Source organism: Curcuma longa, chromosome 13 (genome assembly GCF_044706935.1).
Source record: "Curcuma longa cultivar G26 ecotype Majalengka, Jawa Barat chromosome 13, ITB_CL_G26_1.1, whole genome shotgun sequence".
NCBI lineage: Eukaryota > Viridiplantae > Streptophyta > Magnoliopsida > Zingiberales > Zingiberaceae > Curcuma > Curcuma longa.
Genome location: NC_133873.1, coordinates 4,429,847 through 4,450,692, shown reverse-complemented (window position 1 = coordinate 4,450,692; position 20,846 = coordinate 4,429,847). Strand labels below are relative to the sequence as shown.

At 34.2% G+C, this 20,846-nt stretch overlaps 2 protein-coding genes across 2 annotated transcripts; one reads left to right on the top strand and one right to left on the bottom strand.

The window, feature by feature from the left end:
* Positions 1 to 75: 75 nt before the first annotated feature.
* On the bottom strand, positions 76 to 7,944 carry LOC141844311 (casein kinase II subunit alpha-2-like). Its single transcript, XM_074732349.1, has 10 exons — positions 7,772 to 7,944; positions 5,368 to 5,497; positions 3,661 to 3,855; positions 2,634 to 2,791; positions 1,777 to 1,867; positions 1,597 to 1,662; positions 1,066 to 1,148; positions 928 to 991; positions 729 to 797; positions 76 to 338 (listed from the first exon to the last, which is right to left on the bottom strand). Exons 1-10 carry the CDS (start codon positions 7,855 to 7,857, stop codon positions 279 to 281), a joined length of 1,002 nt encoding a protein of 333 aa, XP_074588450.1. The 5' UTR covers positions 7,858 to 7,944; the 3' UTR covers positions 76 to 278.
* A 3,471-nt stretch (positions 7,945 to 11,415) lies between these two features.
* On the top strand, positions 11,416 to 20,023 carry LOC141843742 (QWRF motif-containing protein 2-like). Its single transcript, XM_074731772.1, has 6 exons — positions 11,416 to 12,717; positions 15,690 to 15,809; positions 16,951 to 17,067; positions 17,153 to 17,242; positions 19,728 to 19,835; positions 19,911 to 20,023. Exons 1-6 carry the CDS (start codon positions 11,416 to 11,418, stop codon positions 19,977 to 19,979), a joined length of 1,806 nt encoding a protein of 601 aa, XP_074587873.1. The 3' UTR covers positions 19,980 to 20,023.
* Positions 20,024 to 20,846: the final 823 nt, after the last annotated feature.

Here is a 20,846-nt window from a genome sequence, read left to right as displayed (position 1 = left end):
AATGCGCAGCCGCTGTAGCTTCATCTGTTCTGTAAGGCCACTTAACAATGAAATTATTTGGTTATGATTATTCAAGATAGCTAACTAGATATTTGTTATATACTTCTGTTCCATTTTGCCAACAGCAACTAAATTATTAAAGAGCCAAACAGACAAGTTGTTCAAGATTATCCAAGTGCTATAGGGGGTAACAATTAAAGATGCACCAATAGTAGTGTCATAATGGGAATAATCTACAAGCGGGGTGATACCAACTTGACTCGCCTGAACTTGCCGTTTTACTGGGTTCGCATCCTACTGTTCTCTGCTGCCCTCACTTGGAGAAAATATGGATGCGCCTGCACAGATTATTATGTTGAGCATGTCACTGCAAATCTAACATTTATGGCATTTCATAGAATATTTATATGCATATTGTGATGGTTTGCATGCCAGAGTTCAGAGCATCTACAACACTAGACATTGATAAGCATTTGGCTGCTTGTTTCAGATCTCCAAAGTCTATTTCAAAGTGAACACAGATGACCAAAAAGTTTGCTTAGAGAAAGCCCTGACAATCCCTTAACCCAACATTCCATGCTAACTATCTTTTTGTATCTAGAGAGAGCCAAATTTTTCGAATCGTTATATAGGAAAGAACTGTACCCTTGCAGATACTAAAGATGTTCTAATCATAAATTTGTGCTGCAGGAAACAAAAACATAAAGAAACATAAACTCAAATAATACCATTGCTTCTCGTGCTGTGAGTCTATCCTGATGATCATATCGCAGGAGTTTATCAAGGAAATCTATTGCCTGGATCAGATTTTAGCCGGTCATCACAAGGCAAGTAATGATGAAGAATAAAAGCATTTTGTTAGCAAAATTATAATTGAAAAAAGTAAGCGTTTGTTTCAGCAAAATCTGAGTGAGCACAAGAAGAAACCTCTGGAGAAACAAGGTGCTGATTGTCAGCATTAATGAATTTAGACCATGGTTTCCTGCTGTGTCTGCAGAATGCAAAGCAAAAATATAAATTTGGGAAATATCAAAGCCTACAAACATTCCATCAAGTACTTTGTACCTTCCAACGAGAGCATCAAGCTGCGGATCTAGCTCTAGTCGGTACTTGTTTAGGTACACATTTAGTTCATCAGTACCAAGAACCTGGAAAAGCAGATGAATGAATATACATCTTCGGCAAAAATAATATATGAACAGAAAAGGCTGCCGTAACCACAATCAGTGTGTATGTGTGTGGATGGGTGTATAATTAAGTGGTTATTTTCTGTTCATATTCAATCATAACATATTATTATACTGTAATTGCATACAACCATAAATATAGAAAACAAATACAAAATACAATTAAAACTAGCATGTAATATGTTAACTAACCTAACCTCTCATCTTCAACTAATTTTAAATGGATAATCAAAATGTAACAGGAATTAGCCATTTTTAATTTCTAGTTGAATTCCTTAACTTGCAGTGTTGATGTATTTTTGTAAAAAAAAAATTACTTGAATTTTCAATTTTGGTGCTGTTTCTGATACCAATAAACCAAAAACTAGATTTATTTAAAGCAGGAGCAAAAGACGATATAACTTGTTACCTTAGCAATTTTGACAAGTTGATCATGATTGTCATGGCCATAGAAGAAAGGTTCTTTTCGAAATATCTGAAATCAATCAACAGAGCTAACATCATTGTACACGTCACTACAATATTGGGATGGCTATAAAGAGACAATTAGTATTCAAAGGTGCACTAATGCCCCAATAGGTAGGCTTACCATTCCAGCAAACATGCAACCCAAACTCCACATGTCCAAAGAATAGTCATAGTCTTGCAAATCGACCAGGAGCTCAGGACCCTTGAAATATCTGCATACCAACCACATCAACAATTAAACTTCCATTATAAAGAGTACATGACGGTTTGGGATATTTAATAAAATAGAATTCATTACTATTTAAACAAATGCACATAAAATAATAACACTGGATTTTACCTCAGACAGTTTGCAGAAGCTGTTACAAGAATTAACAAAAAATGATGATACAGCTTCATTGGAAAATCAAATATCTGGGAATAGACCAAATGTTACTTTTTTAAAAATGCCCATGACATAAATTTACAATTATAACAATTCTCTTATGAGAATTTGCCTGTCATTCTCATTCCTCACTGCATACATAGTACGTTAGGGACATATGCAATGGAAGTATAAAAAAACAAAATCTGTATGAAGTGCTTGTCAAGTGCAAAATAAGAATATGTTTAACTGAACTTACAAGCTACCCAATAGGGTAATTTGGGATTTAAAATCAATTTAGTTTGATCCATAAAGGTTCCAATTAAACAGATAGGATTTTTTCCAAACATATGTGGGATGCATACCCCATGCAGCCCCCCTTTAAATCTGCCAAACCAACCAAATAGGGGCTAGGCAGCTCCTTTTTATAACCATGTGTCTAATCAAGTCAGACACATACATCACTGTACTGATCCAAATTTGAAAAGACCAACATTAATCTACTAAAAAATGTAACTTGTTCATCACTCATTCAAATAATTGAATATTATATGGGATTATCTCAAGGTATCCAACAATAAACAATTGAAAAATTCAGTCCCCAATCGGTATACCTTGAAGCTACACGAACATTGTACTCCTTGCCAGGATGGTAGAACTCCGCAAGTCCCCAATCGATCAACCGGAGCTTCCGTAGCTCATGGTCTATCATAACATTATGAGGTTTGACATCTCGATGCATAATTCCCTGGGAATGGCAGTAATCTAGTGCCTAGAAGCGCAGGGAGTTAGAAGTAAAGAAGAGCAAATACCAATCTACTATCGATTCATATCCTCAAATACCTTCTCTACTATTGATTCATATCCTCAAATAGTCTAAGGAAGCAAGCAAATACCTATCTTAAATCAAAAGAAAACTTACACACCAATCCTACCACAAGATGAGGACCAATAACATTCTATTTAGTTAGCTGATACATTTATGAAGTCCAATATCCAGAAAGATTAACAATACAGTGATTGTTGAATCTTATCCAAATAGCACAAACATATGAACACACTTTGAAAATAAGTAACATTTCCTTCTATGCAAATTAGATGCAACAGAAGTAGTTACAACGTATTATTATAAAGGTCATATTTATGATTTAAAGGAACAACATACCGTGGTTTTTAACTATAATAATGCATTCAGCACATACCCAATAACTAATGATATCACGGATGAAGACAATCATATTCATGAGAAGGCCCAAATATTGCCCACCAGTTATCATCCAGGGAAGTGCATTATGATCTCTTGATTATAAGAGAAATTCTATGTGTTGCCCTCCCAGCAACAAATCAAATTATAATCCTTTTCATGGGAAAAAGTTAGTGGTAGAGTGCCTGTCTCCAAAGTCAAATGCCAACCCTAACCACCACTGTCACAATAAATATGTATCTTATTAATTCACTTATGTGATAACTACATTTATTTATGACCTACAAAATGCATTGTTTGAACGTATATCTTGGCCATCATAAATTGTTACTGGGAAACACTGATACAAGACAAACGTATAATATCTTTCATCTAAAAACATGTAAAACCGGAATATGTAAGGAAGTCATATATCACAAGAAGGCCTAGAAGTGAACCTTGAGTAGCTCATAAATATAGTATCGTATGTCATAATCTGTCAATGTAGGATATAACACTTTGAAGTCAGTACTGTTGACATATTCAAATATCAAGCTTGGAGTTTTTGAGTGTTGATCCCTGACAATGTCATACAGTTTTACAACATTTGGACCGCCACAAAGGTTCTGAAGAATTTTAATTTCTCTCTTTATCTGCATGCAAGAGGAAACAACAATCATTTTTTGTAAGGAAAAATACAAAAAAATCAGTTCGGGCACAAGTTTTTGCTATCACAAAAACTGATAAACAATTCAAAAACCATGAACTATTCCAAAAAAAAGCACATGGAAGGATACAACATCAAAATGTAATAAAATATGAGGAAGAAATTGAGAAAAATTCCTCAATAGTGACCTACACAAGATAGTCCATGAAAAGTTTAATAATCGACCAACCTTTCTGACCAAGAGAGTAAATAGAGAATACTGAAGTCAACCTTTTGCAGAATTTATAGAGAATACAGGTACACAAAGACAGCCCATAATAATCTAATTTGTTTCTTGTGAAAATGGATGGTTTACTAAGAATATAATAGTTGAAAATATATATTCAAATTTAGTTGTTCTCCAGGAGGTAAGACCATCTACAAACAACAGGGAAATATGAAAAATAAAGAGGACATGGGTGATTATGCTACTATCCAATTTTCTATCATTTTTATGAACAATAGACAATTTTTTTAATCAAAATAGGTAAAAAGGAGAATAACAGATTAGAAAGACAGGAAGTTGAAGGGAAAAGGATTACAATGGGAAGCATTATTTTACATATTAATGATTCAATTATCTTTATATGAGTTTCAAAAGCAATCATGTCGACCCTCTTTCTACAGACCATGCATACTGCAAGTCTAAAGGATAGATGTTGGAGTGTCAAGCACAATTGCTTCAGGAAATATTTTCAAGGACAATGTAGATCAAGCTTTTCAAACTTCAGTATCATACAAGATCACTATAGACAATGGAGGTTCAATTTCTATTCTAAATTGTGAGGATAGCAATTTTTAGTAGCTGCACCTAACTCAGCACTTAAGCTTGAATACATAGTAATCAATTTCAAATAAGGTTAGGACAGTGACACTAAATATATATAAATCAGATATTAATCTAGATTGATTTTGGTTCATTCACAAGTACATGATGATTCCAGTAGGTACATGCTGATTCCATCAGAATAAACATGTGCGTCATGTTTAAAAAGGTGGATAATTAATCAAGCTCCTAGTCAAACAGGAACAAAGTGACCATCTCTTATCCTTGATTCTTCATCTACCCCTTATCTTCAGTAATCAAACACCAGCATTCCAAGTGGTCTATCTGTCTTTTTTCTATTGATCATGTGTACTTTTGGAAATAACCATAATGAACACTTGGATCTACCCTCATCGTGGATACTCATACATGTTTGAGTAACATATGTGATGACTACCCTACATGTTGCCATCATACTTTGATAAACCTAAATCCAGGAATGCATTAGAATCTGATATATATAATCACCTTATTAAGCATCCATGTATTTTTTTTTCTTAACAATCAGTTGGAGAGAAACAACAGGTGATATTTTTAAAAAGTGAAAATACATTAACCCTAAAAGTGTCTTCAAATATAAAAAGGAATTTAAAATTATAGATAAAAAAGTTAGCACACTAAATGACAGTTTACCTTCTTTTTCTTCACGGGCTTTAGGATCTTGATAATGCACTTCTCATTATTTGTTACATTTATACCTTCAAAGACCTCACTGTACTTTCCTCTCCCAACTTTCCGCACAACCTCATAATCATCTTGATTCCTGAAAAAAAAACTTTAGAAACTAGTACAGCATAGATCTTCATGTTCAAATGAAATAAAAAGTACAGCATTTTTTTCTTATTGGTAAATGTTCCATTACGGTCACTGCATAATGCATATATAATCCACAAGCAAATATATGATAACCATTAAATAATTAATTTATTTTTAATTGTAAATTATAAAAATTATATTATTTTTCAATAACTAGGCCAAAATGAAAATTTACTAAAGTTAATTAAATAGTTAAGATCATAGTTTTTACCTTACATATGATCTAAATCTCTAACAAAAATAAGGCAACCCGGTGCACAAAGCTCCCGCCAATGCGGAATCCCGAAGAAGGGTCTATTGTACACAGTCTTATTCTGGTTTGCAAGAGGCTATTTCCGAGACTCGAACCCATGACCTCTAGGTCACACAATAACAACTTTATCGTTGCGCCAAAACTCCGTCTAAATATCTAACAATTAGCAATATATGCTAATCAAGTGCATATGAGAAAAGCTTCAGACATAGTGGACAATCTTCTCATAGATATCATAATTGCACCTCTCATCAACAGAGTTAAGCAATGATTCTTGAATTTCTATTACAAAGAAAGAGTTATATTGATTTTCTCCTTTCCTAAAATTAATATTCATTAGAACTCAAAGGTTTAAACTTGTGTCAATTTTAGTTGAATCCTAATCTCTTTTGGTTTTAAACCATCAAAAGAATATTTCATTAATCTATGTCTTTTTCAAAGGATCTCCTATTAATTTTGTTGATTTTTTATAATTGGACTGAATTAATGTATTAGATTAATCATTTGCTCGTAGATTTATAATTGGTGGATGAAGTGATAAACCAAGTTGGTCTGGTGACCCCAATTAAAGACTAAAATAATGTGCTAATCCAATGTGGATGAAACATTGAACATCCAGATGCATTTGCATATGTATAAACATGAACAACTTTTAGAAATGATGTTAGCAACATGAAAATATTTAAGAGATACTAGAAGCAAGCTTTAAAGTCTCATTCCTAGTCATGATTTTAGTTCCTGGCCAGGATGAAACTTTTGGGCCATTTTGGCCATGCCCACAAATCTTGTTGGTTGATTCGATGAGGAGGAGGAGGAGGGAAAAAAGAGCATGAGAAGGAGGAAGAAGAAGAAGAAGAAGTGGAGGAGGAAGTTTACTTGAAGGAGGCATCACTGGTGTTGCAGAAATGCAACTCCCTACATGCCTCAACATCTCCCTTGCAGGTTGATGCTAGAGGAGGAGGAAGCTTAACTAGGGTTCAATGCAAAGGAGGAGAAGTTGGCACCAAGCTTCTTGCGGCAAAAGATGAATGATTTGAGTTTCTCATGGTGAAGGATGAGCTCTCAATTCGAAGCTTCTTGCAACAAACAATTTGGAGCTTCTTGCAATGAAGTCACTAAGTTCCACTCATTTGCTCACATAACAAGGGTTTCAGTACCTCTCACATGCCAATAAACAAGTGGATCAAGATGTTTTTCCTATGCTAACTGGCACAAAATGGTATTTAAAACCATGACTACAAGCACATAGACCAGATCCTAAAACAATAACAGACTAATCTAGCAGCCTCTACTACAAAAGAATAAGCAGAAAATCGGAATGCATGATATGTGAAGGTACCCAAAGGCTAACTAAAGTGGAAACAAGGTCTTTGAAGATTCAACCACGTCTATCAGTGATAGTTCTTGCGAAGGATTCATTTAGAGCTCATAAAAGTGGTTTTTTATGGTGAAAACTTTTCCATAAAGCTATATTGTTTGATTTATAACAAAAGAAAAATGTGATCTCACGAAAACATATAACCAATGCTTGCAAGAAATAATTGCAAAGTATGCAAGCACCAGAAAAGGACGAATCAAAAGAAGTTGATACAGAAGCATAGATGTTCAACTAGAATGCCAAGGCTTGCCACCACTGGTTAGTCTCATAAGTGTGTATTCAAATCAGATATGCAGTCTGTCAGGAACATTTTCTGATACGATATTCTTAAATTTCTATTTTGAGATCACTGAAAACCTCAACGGAGGCTCCGAAAGCCCCTTTATCACTCATAGATAACCTAAAATCGTCAGAAATGGGGAAAATAAACAGACTAATCCATCCTCAAGGCGCGATAGAAGCAAATCGACACGTAGCTAATGGATCGCTGATCCCAATGCGTACAGCACCGGGAAAAAAATGGAAGCTAAAGAGGATCGACGAAACTAAAGCATAATCGAGAGCTAGGGTTCGGTAAAAGGAACTCTTACCCCCACTGAACAGTGAGCGACTCGTAATCCCAGTATTCCTTGGGCCGGAGAACATTTACATCGGCGTACACCCGAGATTTCGACATGACGGAGACTCCTCCCGCGAGATCTAGCCGATCAAAGCGGCCAGAAGCAAGCTGGGAGCTTGAGCCGTTAGAGAAGAGAAGAAGAGGCCCGAGAGGATAGCACTAGAGGAAACGGAGGCGGCGCGGGGGAAGATACGACCAGATCGGCTCGGATGGGCCTGTGCGGCCCACGGAATCAAAAGATGGGCCCAAATTGATGGTGACAGCCTCTGGTGACTGAAGTTGAGATCAACACCAGAAGGAAATAAAAATATTAATATTTAAATTTAAATTCAAAAACTATATGATATATTTGAACTCCATTTGAAATTAAAATATAAATAATTTTAACTTAAATTCGATTTAAAATGAAATTCAAGTTTGAATTCAATTCGATGTGTACAAATTTTGATTCGAAAAGTATCAAATTATAATAAATGACATAAATTTGAATTTAATTTGTGTTATTTAAACGAACATATTCAATCTAAAGCTACTTACAATAGAATAAAATTAGATAGAATTCAACTTGCAAATCGAACTATAAGTCAAATTTTGAAAAATTAATTTTGAGTCAATAAGTGTGAAATCAATGATATGATTTAATCTAAATTGTCGGATTAAAATAGACAAATCAAATTCATTCAAATGAGAGATCATAAGTGACTCTTTGAATAATTCAATCTCAATCATTGAATTCAAAATGAAAGATGAAGAAAATGCATCCAAATGAAGAGTCAAATATTTCAAATAAGATTTGATCTGAGTCATTAGTTTCAAAATAGATGAATCAGATGAACCTAAGTGAATAGACATTGTATTCCTTGGGAAATATGTGATCTAGATAATCCAATTCAAGTTGGATAGATGAGATCTGATTGAACCAAAATATTCTTTTATCTCTTTCACAAAGTATAAATAAAATCTCTTGTATTCTCATTTCATTCATTCAATTCAAATCAAAATAAGCATTGCATTCCATACTTGTATTCTAAAGAATTGATTTCAATAAGCTTCTTTAATTTGAAAGTCTTATAATTTACAATATTGTTATTGCAATATAAAATCGTTATATCTTAAAAAATGATTGTTGTATCTAGTGAGCACTATATGCAAGGCAAATTTATCTTAAAGAGATTGAATTCAATTCTAACTTCAACTTCGTCAACGCGGTGTTATATCATCATTCTGCCCATGCTCATATTACACCACTATCACTAGATCCAACATTTAGTACTACCTCTTTGACTTTTATCCACATCGGTTGGTCTTTCTTTCATTCATTAATGACTTTTGCACCTACTAATGTTCGTTGGTTTTTCTTCATTTGTCAAAGACCTCTTAGATTTTTTTATTAAATTTTTTAATGATCATCAAAATAAATTGAAAAATTTTGAACGATTACGTCACTTTGCAATCCAACATTTAACACTTTCTATTAAAAAAAATTAATTTAGGAATCGTCATAAATACTTTATTAATTATAAAATGTTTATCTTTTAAACAAATTTTAGTCAACCCTTACTGGTATTATTTTTTAATCTATGGATTACTTTTGTAAGAGTGTAATAATTAATGGATGGTCCATAAATACTTGAAAAATTTCTTAGAGTGCATAAATAAAAATATCTTTAGATAATTAAAAATAATAATATATTTACTCTTAAATAATTAATAATATAATTTGTGATGCGGTCCGTTTGGGAAAGTAGTGTCTTGAGAAATCAGTGAATGCTTGGAGCCCAAGCTTTGTTAGTGATTTGGTAATGGTTTAATTATTATTGTTGTGAAATAAAATAAAATAAAATAAAGACCCATCAAATCTAAGTTGATTATTGACCTTTGAACGTTCAAGAATTTTGTCGTTTATTTGTAGTTAGTTTAGTTTAGTGAATAACAACCATGACAAGAGAGCCTCACCACCCAATTGCCCACAAATATTCAAGCTCAAGCAATTAAGACAACCTCCCCACTTTGATTTCGACACTAATTTTTACATTCTAACTACTTAAACGACGATGAGATTGATGCGAATATATTTTATATTTAATTTGATGAAAACTTATTTATATTCATCAATTATATTTCAATCCGTTAAAAAATTTTTAGTAAAGATTATAAATTATTTATGAATAATTTTAATGAAAGCAAATCGAAAAATACAAATAGATCATGACAGACATCCTAACATCATGAGTGATTTGAACATCACAAACATAGACATATGAGATGCCTTGTATGAAAATCGAACTCTCATTGCATGTGAGACCGTCGCATTAAGTTCCGAGAGTCAACACTTTCGATATTCTTTTTTCATCAAGAATCCAGCTTATGCCAGGTATCCATTTTATACGATTAATCTTGAATCTAGTTTCACAAAAGTTTTTCACTAGTCTTCAGAGTAAATTGAGAAGCACTCGTAGCGGACAATTCATCAATCCAGCGCTCTTAGGTCAATCATCTATTAAAAAAAATTCATCTATTAATTCACCAAAACTTAGACCCAATCTGAGAGGAGCCGCCACTACACTATTGCTCTAGGATCAACGCTCCCTTCCCTAGGAATTGAGTCACTGATTGAGATTTATCATTTTTTTAGGAGCAACACTCCCTTATTCAACAAAGTAGTCCCTTTTCTATTCTTTTATAATTATAGCTCAAATTTTGACCCTCTAAATTATTTTTCAAATTTTGATAGTTTATAGGAGGAAATAGTAATTATCACCTTATAACAAAAAAGTAGGGAGGGGCCTACCACTGTTAACTATTTATTTAGAGTATTGTTTTACCTCTCGATTTTTACTAGTTTTCAGAATATATATTTTAAAAATTTTAATTTTTTTTTCACGGTTATATGTAGTGTTAAAATATTTCTATATTTATCATTTAACTTTAAATATTTTCATTAATATCAAAAGGAGCTTTTTATGTTAAAAAAATATTAAAAAGTGCCCTACTTTAATTTTTCATCCCAAAATACTTTTCTTCTTTAAAATGGTCTAATTATAATAGTTTAGTTAAACCTAGTATAGTATTAATTAAAATTATTTTAATATTATTAAAATAATTTTGTTAAACTATTTTAATATTAATTAAAATTGTTTTAACACTAGTTGAACTTATTTTAATACTAGTCAAAATTATTCAAATATTAATAAAAAAAATTTGAACCTCACAAAATTATTGTAACTTAATAAAAAACGGCTCTAATATTATTATAATAAATTTAACTAACTAATTAAGTGAAAAAGGAATGATTTAAAAATAAAAGTTAGGACGAGGGCTTTGATTATAGCAATAAAAATAACGGAACTTTTCTGATTTTTATCCAAATAATATAAAAATTAAAAAATAATAAAATATATTTTGGTAATATTTATATAGTGTTATAAAGGGAATTTCAAAAACAAAATAGATGCGAAGCGATTTTTTTTTGTTTTTTAAAATTATTTATATCTCCCGTTTCATTGTGGAAGTCTCGCACTTGTTCCTTTACCCGCGCGACGCTCGGGGCTGGCGAGTTTGCTTACGTCATCAGCGGAAGCAGTCGATCGAGGTAGCTCCGGCGAGATCCACTCCATGGCGACCGCCTTCCTGGCCTCCTCCTCCGCCACTTCCACCGGAAACTACCGCTCGAGCTCCGAGAACCCTCCGCCTCATCACGACGATTCCTCTAAACCACACCGGTCGCCGCTAGCCCCCTCCGTAGAGAAGGACAACGCCTCTCCCAAGAGGCCTCGGTCCAAGGATGTCTCCTCTCGGTACCTCTCCCCGACGCCAGCCAGCTACTCTACTGCCACCGTCACCTCTTCTTCCAGGTCCTGCTCCAGTTCGCCACTCTTCCCCTCGCCTACCGTGGCGCAGAGGTGCCCGGTGCCGCTGGCATCGAATCGACACTCCGTAGAGAAGCGATCCCAGATCGTCAGTCGCGTTAAGCCTTTGACGCCCCGGACGGATTCCCAGGCCGAAAATTTGGCGTCCGCCCGAGTACAATATTCGCAGACTCGGAGCCTTTCGGTCTCGTTCCAGGGGGAACCCTTCTTCTACAAACCCAACCGCCCGAAGACCACTTCCTTCATCCTGTTGCGCAAACCCAGTCCGGAGCGTCGGCTTGCTGGTGAAGTCGCCGTGACGCCTGCGAGGGATGGAGACCATTCGGAGAACTCGAGGCCATTGGTAAAACAGCCTCGAAGGCCTGGCGCAAGGGCCCGAACGTTGAATCCGTTGATGCGCAGCTTGGATTGCCCGTCCAGTCGGAGCCCAATCACGGTCCAGTTATTGCGAGAGCCGATGGTGTTCGGCGATGGCAACCGGAGGTCACCTGTTGACGGGGCCGACCTCTCCGCGTCATCTGATAATGACAGCATGTTGTCTGAGGGAAATTCTGGGGCGCCGCGGCTTGGCATTCCCCCTGTGGAGAAGGTGACACCTCGAGGGATAAGTGTGCCGGCGAGGTTTTTGCAGGAGACGAGTAGCAGGCAGCGTAGGTTGCCGAACTCGGGCTTTTGCTTGCCTCCTCCTAGCTCTAGTTCCACACTCCAATCCGAGCTGGGTTTAATGAGGAAATTATCAGTCACCAACCCTTCACTATTCCGTCGACTCATTAGATCCCCTTCCCTTGCTAACTACATGGCTACTCCGTCCAGGGACATGGCTAGTCGCGTAAGGAGTGGGACGAATTTGACTGTATCTCCAAGTGATCAGCCGGCAAATGCGCCTTCAATCATCAGCTTTGCTGCCGAAGTGAGGAGATCTAAGAAAGGTGAGAACCGTATTGAAAAAGCTCACACGTTGAGGCTGCTTGATAACCGATACTTCCAATGGAGGTTTGTTAATGCAAAAATCACCGCAACATTGTTGTCAAAGAAGGTTATTGCAGAGGTAATGTGTTGTCATTGGCCCTTCCTAGCTTACCTCCGTACTTTGTTATTTGGTATCCTAAATATTTGCTATTTTTTAGCTGTCTAGTTGAAAATCTTAATCTTTTAATTGAATTTTCAAGTACTATATTGTTTAGAACTTTACAGGAAAGGAGAATTGGGAGAGGAGTTTAGGAAAAAGTAAGAAGAAGTTGATTAGAGAAGAGGAAGGAAAGAGGTGAGGAACTGGATTGAGAAAAAGGAAGTCAAGAGAAAAGCAGCGTATTCCTAAATAGTATTGATACAAGATTTGCTCTTTTTATATGTCTATGGATATGTCGAACAGCTAAATACAACATACTCTTTCTATTGAATTAGGCCTTTAAATTATCAGTCTCTTGGAAACCTAACACATTCTTTAGAGTACCAATATCAAGATTTTAAATCTCAACTTCCATACTTGTCTCGTTCCAACCCTGTTGGTGCAAACATGCATCAACAAACGCTATATTCCATCAATCTAACTGTGCTGACATACATTTTCCCGAAAATGTACCACTATGATAGTTTTTTTACTCTCCAATCATTCATATGGTTAGCTCTCTTGCAAACTACTTATCCTTCTATTCCTTTTCAATAATCTTATAACTCTTTTAGGAAATAGATTATTATTAATCTCCTACATGAGGAGACTCACTCTGACCATTTGTTTTATTTTATTTCTATATTTGTATTCAATTATTTCCTAATCTATTTTAGATATTTTTCTGATTCACCATGATATAATACTATCTAGGTATTTTCTATATACGGTAACCATTGTTATGGTTATATATCAAATTAAATAGTGTTGTTCTACCACCATATTCTGTCAGGTAATTATAATCCAATTGCTAATTAATTATTATAATGGGATAATATTATAGGAGTAAAACTTATATGAATTCATCTCAACATGCATTGAAGTAAAAATGAGTAAAACATTATTTTTAATTCAACTATTTAATTAATATAGTAGTAGAAAATCTAAGTGAAAGAGCATCAATGAGGAAAACCATCTTGTTAAAATTAGAACATCTAAGTGAGAGAGAGCAAGTAGTGGAGTATTTATATATTGAAGTGGAGTGTTTATATATTGAATGACCATCATGCTTTCAATTAAAAATATCTTCATATACATTGTATACAGAGGAGACACATCAAATGTGATAGTATATCAGGTAAATAACACTCTTTATTCATTTGGAAGTAGAGAGAAGCATCAATTACAAAACTACTGGTTACATACTAATTAAGCCATGTAAAAAAAAAGTAAAATTTAAACTTCTCTCTGCTAAGGTCACATATTTCTCATATGAAGGTGAAGACATGAGATGATTATCCTTTCTATAAGATCCAACAACAATATCAAATGTCCTAACATTGGAGATAATTAGAACTGTTAAGTATAATGTTGGCTTTAAAACTTTTGATAACACTGTTGCGTTTAGGGCTGTTGGTAAAGGAGGATGTCACGATGGGTGGGTGAGAACACAATGGGAACAATAAGCAATAATCTTAACAAATGTGATTAACATGGCAGTACTAATGTTATTAGGATTGAGTTTTACATGAGAAAAGAAAAAAAATGGAAAAGGAAGGTATAAAATAGAAATGGGAATAAAGAAACAGAAAAGAGGAGGTTTGGTCTAAGGGGTGGCTTGGTCTAGTCTCAGGTTGACCTTAGTCTTAGGAAGAGTATTTTGGCAAGCAAATAGGAGCTTTAAAGAAGAGAGGGAGGAGTGGTGCTATGTATAAGTGAAAGGGGTTGGTGGAGTGGCTTCAAAGCTGAGAAGGAGAAGGGGCTGTGCTATATTTAAGAGGGATAGGTGGGTAGAGGGAGTGGAAAGGAACCTTGTGTGAGGAGAAAGAGGGCACATGTGAACTTTGGTGAAAGAGAATGATGAGGAAAGGAAATGGGATTCATGTGAGAGATGGGAGGGATGATTTTGATAGAGGTGTCATATGAATTGAAGGGGGAGGCTTGCCTAGTGAGAGGCATGGTGGAATAAAGATGAAAGGTGGGAGGGGTAGATTTTAACCAAGGTAGAGTTTAGGTATCTTATTGTGATCAAGAAGTAAAACCTACGTATTTATAGACTCCAAAACAACTAACCTACAACCTAGGTGATCAGACTAGGTAAATACAAAACTAATTTAATGACTATTCTAGCTAACACCGTTATTCCAGGGCATGTTCTTACTTCAGTTTCAATATTCTACTAAAAAATGAATTGCTTTTGCCAGTTAGATCAGGGTTATGGAGAAATGTCTTACTAGTTGATGGATTTCCATCCTTGTATATTCCTTGATATTTTTTAAGGGGATACTAGAGTTCAACCAGCTTCTATATTACTTTCATTGGTCCTTTCTGTTAACATCAATTCATCACAAGACATAAGAGGATTAAGATAGAATACAATAAAATTTCTTTACATCAATAATCTGCCAGAAATATAAGGAAAAGATAGAAAGAAATAGGGGAAAAAATCTAGATTGTCCCTTCAAATAACCTTCATTAATCAAGTTAACCAGATATCATTTTAGATTTAACTATTTACTTTCTCTTCATAGTGCTAACAATGCCAAAAATAATAAAATTCACAGCAGGTGCCAATGATATAAGAATAGCATACACAAATTTCAATTGAAAAAAATATATCAGAAATTGTATTCATTTTGAATAACATTTTTTGTATGACTTCAGTTGTCAGGGATGTAATGATTTAATTAAGTTGACCATCTAGTTTTAACTCTAATGACTTTTGACCAGCTCACAAATTTTTGTCAAGTAAAGGCAGCCAATATTTAGACAACTGAGGAGGATAATATTTGCTTTCTCAGTGTAGACGATAATATTAGTTTCCTTTTTTTCTGCATGGTTTTACTATTCTATGCTTCATTGTTAGGGCTCAAGTGCAGTCCTGCTAATGCTTGTTTTTTGATTTGGAGTAGAAAAATATATATGATGCGTGTATTACAACCTCAAATTTGCGTGATTCTGTCTCTTTCAAGAGATCCAAGCTACAGATTCTGATGGATAATTTGAAGCTCACGTCTGTACTTGAGGGGCAAGTAAGTTGTTTTCAATTCCCTTAATTTCAATTCATTTCAATCATTTTTTCTGATTAATAGATAAAGTATAATTAATTGCTTAAATAAGTATCTTTTTTTCTTTGTTTCTCTGTTCTTGAAATTTAATCGCGGGTTCTTATTTGTTACATTACTTGGTAAAATTTTAAATTAGCTAGATAAATAGGTATACCATCTTATTGCCACCAATTTGTTTCCTTAAATAATCATAGTCCACACCTAGATACGGTATTTGATTGTGCTCTGTAAAATTTTACCAAACATTCACCTTGGTAAATATGTGCCGGAAGAAAAAGTATCTAAGCATTTACTTTTGTGTAACTTGTGATGAAGTTTAGTTGATCATTTTAGCATTTTTTTCCTGAATTACCTATTTATGATGGAATAGTTGATACATGCATGTATGTGCGGTGTAAAGCAGAGGACTAAGCATATAGTAGTGTCCATACCTTTGTCAATATAAAGGCTTGCAGTGTAGCATTTCATGTTACAGAATTTTCCTGTTTAATATTTTGGTTTTTGACAAACTTGTTTACTCATGTAAATTACATACATTTACCAACATGAACCAGTTATACTGACACCATAAAGGACTTTTTTTATTACTGCTGAAAATCAAAGTTGTAGTCATGGAGGAATGATTTTGAATTCTTAACAAGTTAATGGTGTTAAAAGCTGATGCAACTGTGGGATATTATTTCTCTTTCAACTAGGAGATATTTACTTCAAATGGTATAAATATTTCTTCCAAATAAAAAATAAAACAATTTGTAATATCATTTTCCTAATCTGTCACATTATCAAGGGAAATGTATGAAATGAAAATGATTTACGACATTGGTGTTGAAGAGCTGTACATCTTTGCATCTTATCTTATATCTAGTACAAATTTTATATTTGCAATTTCTATGATTGAAACTGCAAAAACAGATGCCTTTTCGTCTTATGGAAATGCTCTCTGAAGTAATTGTCACATAGACTGAAAGAGTGGTAGACTCAGTGTTTGGATGGTTTTCAATGTCTCTGACACATTAAAAAATGGCTTCTGTGAGAATGATTTGGTTAAAGATTTGCTTGGATAACCTAGATCAGATATATTGAATTTTGAAATTTGATGACACAGATAACCTATCTGGATGAATGGTCTCTGATTGATAGTGAACATTCAAAGTCATTACGTGGTGTTGTGGAAGCCGTAAAAGCTACAACACTCCGTCTTCCTATAGTTCATGGTGCAAAGGTTTGTTTCCAGCATTAGCAATACTGCCAAATGAATGGTACTCTACCCAACTTTCAAGTCATGCAGATTTATTTTATGCATGCAGGCATACATCCAGGATCTGAAACATGCTGTTGGTTCAGCAGCAGAAGTAATGCAAGCGATAGGATCCTCTGTATGCTCTATGTCGTCAATGGTGATGGATCTACTAACTTGCCATATTTTAGTCTCCTACCCTATAATTTCTCTCTATTTGCCAGATTTTCTAGCACTCTGCTATTTATTTTGATTTATCTCACCATCTCCTCTTCACCAGTTTAGTGCTTTACCTTTTAAATAGTAGCAAGCTTAAACAGTAACTGGAAAAATAAAATTGTATTAACATAAATTTGCTATTATAATTATGGTGGAAAGTACTTTCCTGCTTACTGTCTATACTATGTGTAATACTGGTATACATCATAGGTCTTTCTTGTTACAAAGAAACTGCTTTCTGTTATTTTGAAACAAAGTTCACTTTTGAACTCGCTTTATTGGAGCTTTTAGTAGTGTGGAATGCAATGGAAAGGGAATGATTCATTATCTCTATGATTCCATTCTAATGTTTGGATGGTCAATTTGAGGTGCAATGACCCATTCAAAGGAAGGAACGACTTATTGCATTCTACCAATTCCATAGTTTAAGAAGCGGAGAGCTTCATTTTCCCCATTAAATATAACACTAATCAGGTTACCATTTTAAAAATTAATAAAGTGAGTAAACCTTGTAAGCCAGATGAGTAGGATAGACCGGTGCTGCTAGGGTCAAAGCAGGCGGGTTGGGATCATAGCGGGTTGCATTAACTAGGCATATCAGTTTTATTGAGTTGGTTGCCTGAGCTAAGCAGACCGATTAAGTCAAGCATGTTGAGTGGACCGACCAAACCAAATGTGCCATGGAAATGAGGTAGATCAGCAAACAATTGATAATAGGCTGGCCAAACAAATGTGTCAAACTGAAATGAATTATTCTGCTAGTTATATTGTTTTATTATCACAATCAAACAAATGATGGAATGGGTTATTGCCTTTTTATTTTAATTCTGTTTTATTCCTTTTCTTATTATGATTGCATCCCGTTCCACTGTACTAAGTGCACAATATGGTATTACTAAAAAATCTGACTTTCTCCATTCCTCCATCATCATGATTAACATAACATATGAGCAATGCAACTCAATAACTAGTTAGGTATTGTCTGGTAAAGAAACTGAATCATGTTAAGAAACCCTAGTGGAACTCTGGCCACTTAAATGTCTTAGGGTTTCAATCATATACCATTAGTTTTACTTTCCTAAAATCATAGATTATGAACCCCATCCAATATGCACGCAATATGCATTTTTCTAAGAATCTTCTCACTTTGGGATTTCTAAGATAAGTATTAACTCGTCACATACCAAACCAAATCTTAAATATCTTTTTGCACTTCATAAATATATTATTTTCACAATATGTTTTTTGGAAAATAAGAATAACTATTGATTATTTTCTAATATGCCATAATATTCCCTATGAGGGACAATTAAATAATTTAAGCAAAATTTTCATTATTAAAAATTTGACAATAAATAAAATTTAGGGGAAAGTCAACCAAAGTTCCTCTGGATTAAATCGTATTAGGCAAACATTTACTTTATTTCCTAAAATTATATATATGTAACAAGAGTCTTTTAGTAATTCTTTTGATATTTGGACTCTTCATTTACCTACTATTGATCATGTGGAAATATGCTTTTGAAATAGTTATGTAAGAAATTGGACCCACACCTGCATGTTGAATCCTTGTACCCAAGTCCGAGTAACAAGAGTATTTCTATCATAATAGAAATCTTATTATCTCTCTATACTAGATATGAGGATGGTTTTTCATTGATTTTTTTTGTTACTGTTCTTTGGACACTTAACAAAATTACTTTTGATACATACTCCTACGAATAATTTTGAGTTTATGGTTTTGAATAGTTTTTGTAGTTTTTAAATTCACATACCTACCCTACCACTTAAAGTCAAAGAATTTGAGGTCAGGAATAGGATCCCCTCTTCAAATTTGATGGTCCTTTTTCTTGACCTTTGTTGAATAACGAAAACCACAAACTCAAAATAGGAAAATGAGTAAGATAGCTGGATATTTCTATCCTTGTGCTTGTTCAATCAATCTTATTATGCACCCCAAAATTGATCACACCTGATTATTCCGTGTAGGTTTGTATACCATCATGACCCTAGTCATTATTTTGATAGAAAATGGTGTTCAAAGACTTCCAACTCAGCATCTTCTGATTCGTGGAACGGATAGTTTCCATTTAATTTTTAGTAGTGTTTTTTTTTTCATACCATAATTCTCAAGAGCCATATCCTTGACATAAATGCTGAAATGACTATGTTGGCTAATTCTTTGAAATAATTTCATTGTATGAATTGGTGCAACGAACCCAAGTATCGAAGCATTGCTTTCAGTTTATTGTTGAATAAAATGGTTTGCTTGTCATATTATATTGTTTTAAGTTTCATTTTACCATGTTTCAGAACCTTGTGATAGGTACAATTGTAATTATAATGTGGCAAATAACTGCTAGATATCAAATAGATCCAGCACTTCTGGTATATCTTATTTGTAATTGAAGCTTGGGCATCTACAGGTAGAAGGGGCAAAGTCCATCATCTCTGAAATAGCTAAAGTGACTGTCGAAGAACGCTCCTTGCTCGACCAATCGAAAGATCTCTTGTCTGCCATCGCAGCTATGCATGTAAGTGCTCTATCGTTCCAGCCATCTGCTGTCTGAGATATAAAATGCAATTCTTGTAAACACATTGTGCAACAGGTTGCTCAATGTAGCCTACACAGTCATATAATGCAGCTACTACCAAAATCCAGCCATATGCAAATTTAGAACAGATTGTGTCTTCACTGATCACTAACTCAAACCTGTCTCTAACTTGAAATCATACGAGAGTTCATGACGACGACAGTGGTTTTGCACTGAAGCAAATTCTATTCAGTATGTTTATCTTTTTAATAACCTCGATTCCTATATTCTTGTGTCCATCTCACCAGACTTGTCATTTTTTTTCTTGCAGGGATGGTGTTGCTGCACATAGGACATGTTTTCTTAGGCTAACCCAACTGTATGTATACACGTACTCTAGTGCCATCTTTTTTCTCTTATTATGATGCAAAGAAAAGTACATCCATGTTCATTTGAGACATCGTCATGTTCAACAGTTGTCGATTTAATCGCATGGTAAAAAAATGTTGGAAAATTTGTTGTCTAACATTGCTTGATAATTTTTTTAAAAAAAAGGAATTCAGCTAATTGATAGTCAATGTGGTAGTTGACCTTTAAGAAAATGTTTCCCTGTTATATTTCCCTCTAGTATTGTTCCAAGCTACCAGTTTAGGTTGAGTAAGATTTCTGGTTTAGTGATTCCAAGAACTAAATTTAATTTTATAGATTTAATTATAGATGCTACTATGTATCAGAATTTAATTTTAACAGGTCTTAAGTCACTAAAATGTATTAATATTCGAAATAATATAAAATCAACTATGTGGAAGATTTGTATGCATATCATGTGCACATAGTCTAACGATCATAGTTGAAAAGTTTCATACTGAATAAATTTCAAAACATTTTTGAAAACTTAGAAAATAGATTTTATCTTAGTTCTAGAATGATATAAAGTCGGAGTTGCAACACAGAGGTTTCAAGGATTTTCAATTTTATGTCAAGTTATGAAAATAGACTATATTTTTATAT

Excerpts from the sequence above, each read along its gene's own strand:
- LOC141844311 (XM_074732349.1), bottom strand. The coding sequence starts at position 7,857 with ATGTCGAAATCTCGGGTGTACGCCGATGTAAATGTTCTCCGGCCCAAG. Across the intron at positions 1,663-1,776 it reads GTTGCATGTTTGCTGGAATG|ATATTTCGAAAAGAACCTTT; the intron begins GTAAGCCTACCT and ends GATTGATTTCAG. Across the intron at positions 1,149-1,596 it reads AACTTGTCAAAATTGCTAAG|GTTCTTGGTACTGATGAACT; the intron begins GTAACAAGTTAT and ends CTGCTTTTCCAG.
- LOC141843742 (XM_074731772.1), top strand. The coding sequence starts at position 11,416 with ATGGCGACCGCCTTCCTGGCCTCCTCCTCCGCCACTTCCACCGGAAAC. Across the intron at positions 15,810-16,950 it reads CGTCTGTACTTGAGGGGCAA|ATAACCTATCTGGATGAATG; the intron begins GTAAGTTGTTTT and ends TTGATGACACAG. Across the intron at positions 17,068-17,152 it reads CTATAGTTCATGGTGCAAAG|GCATACATCCAGGATCTGAA; the intron begins GTTTGTTTCCAG and ends TTATGCATGCAG.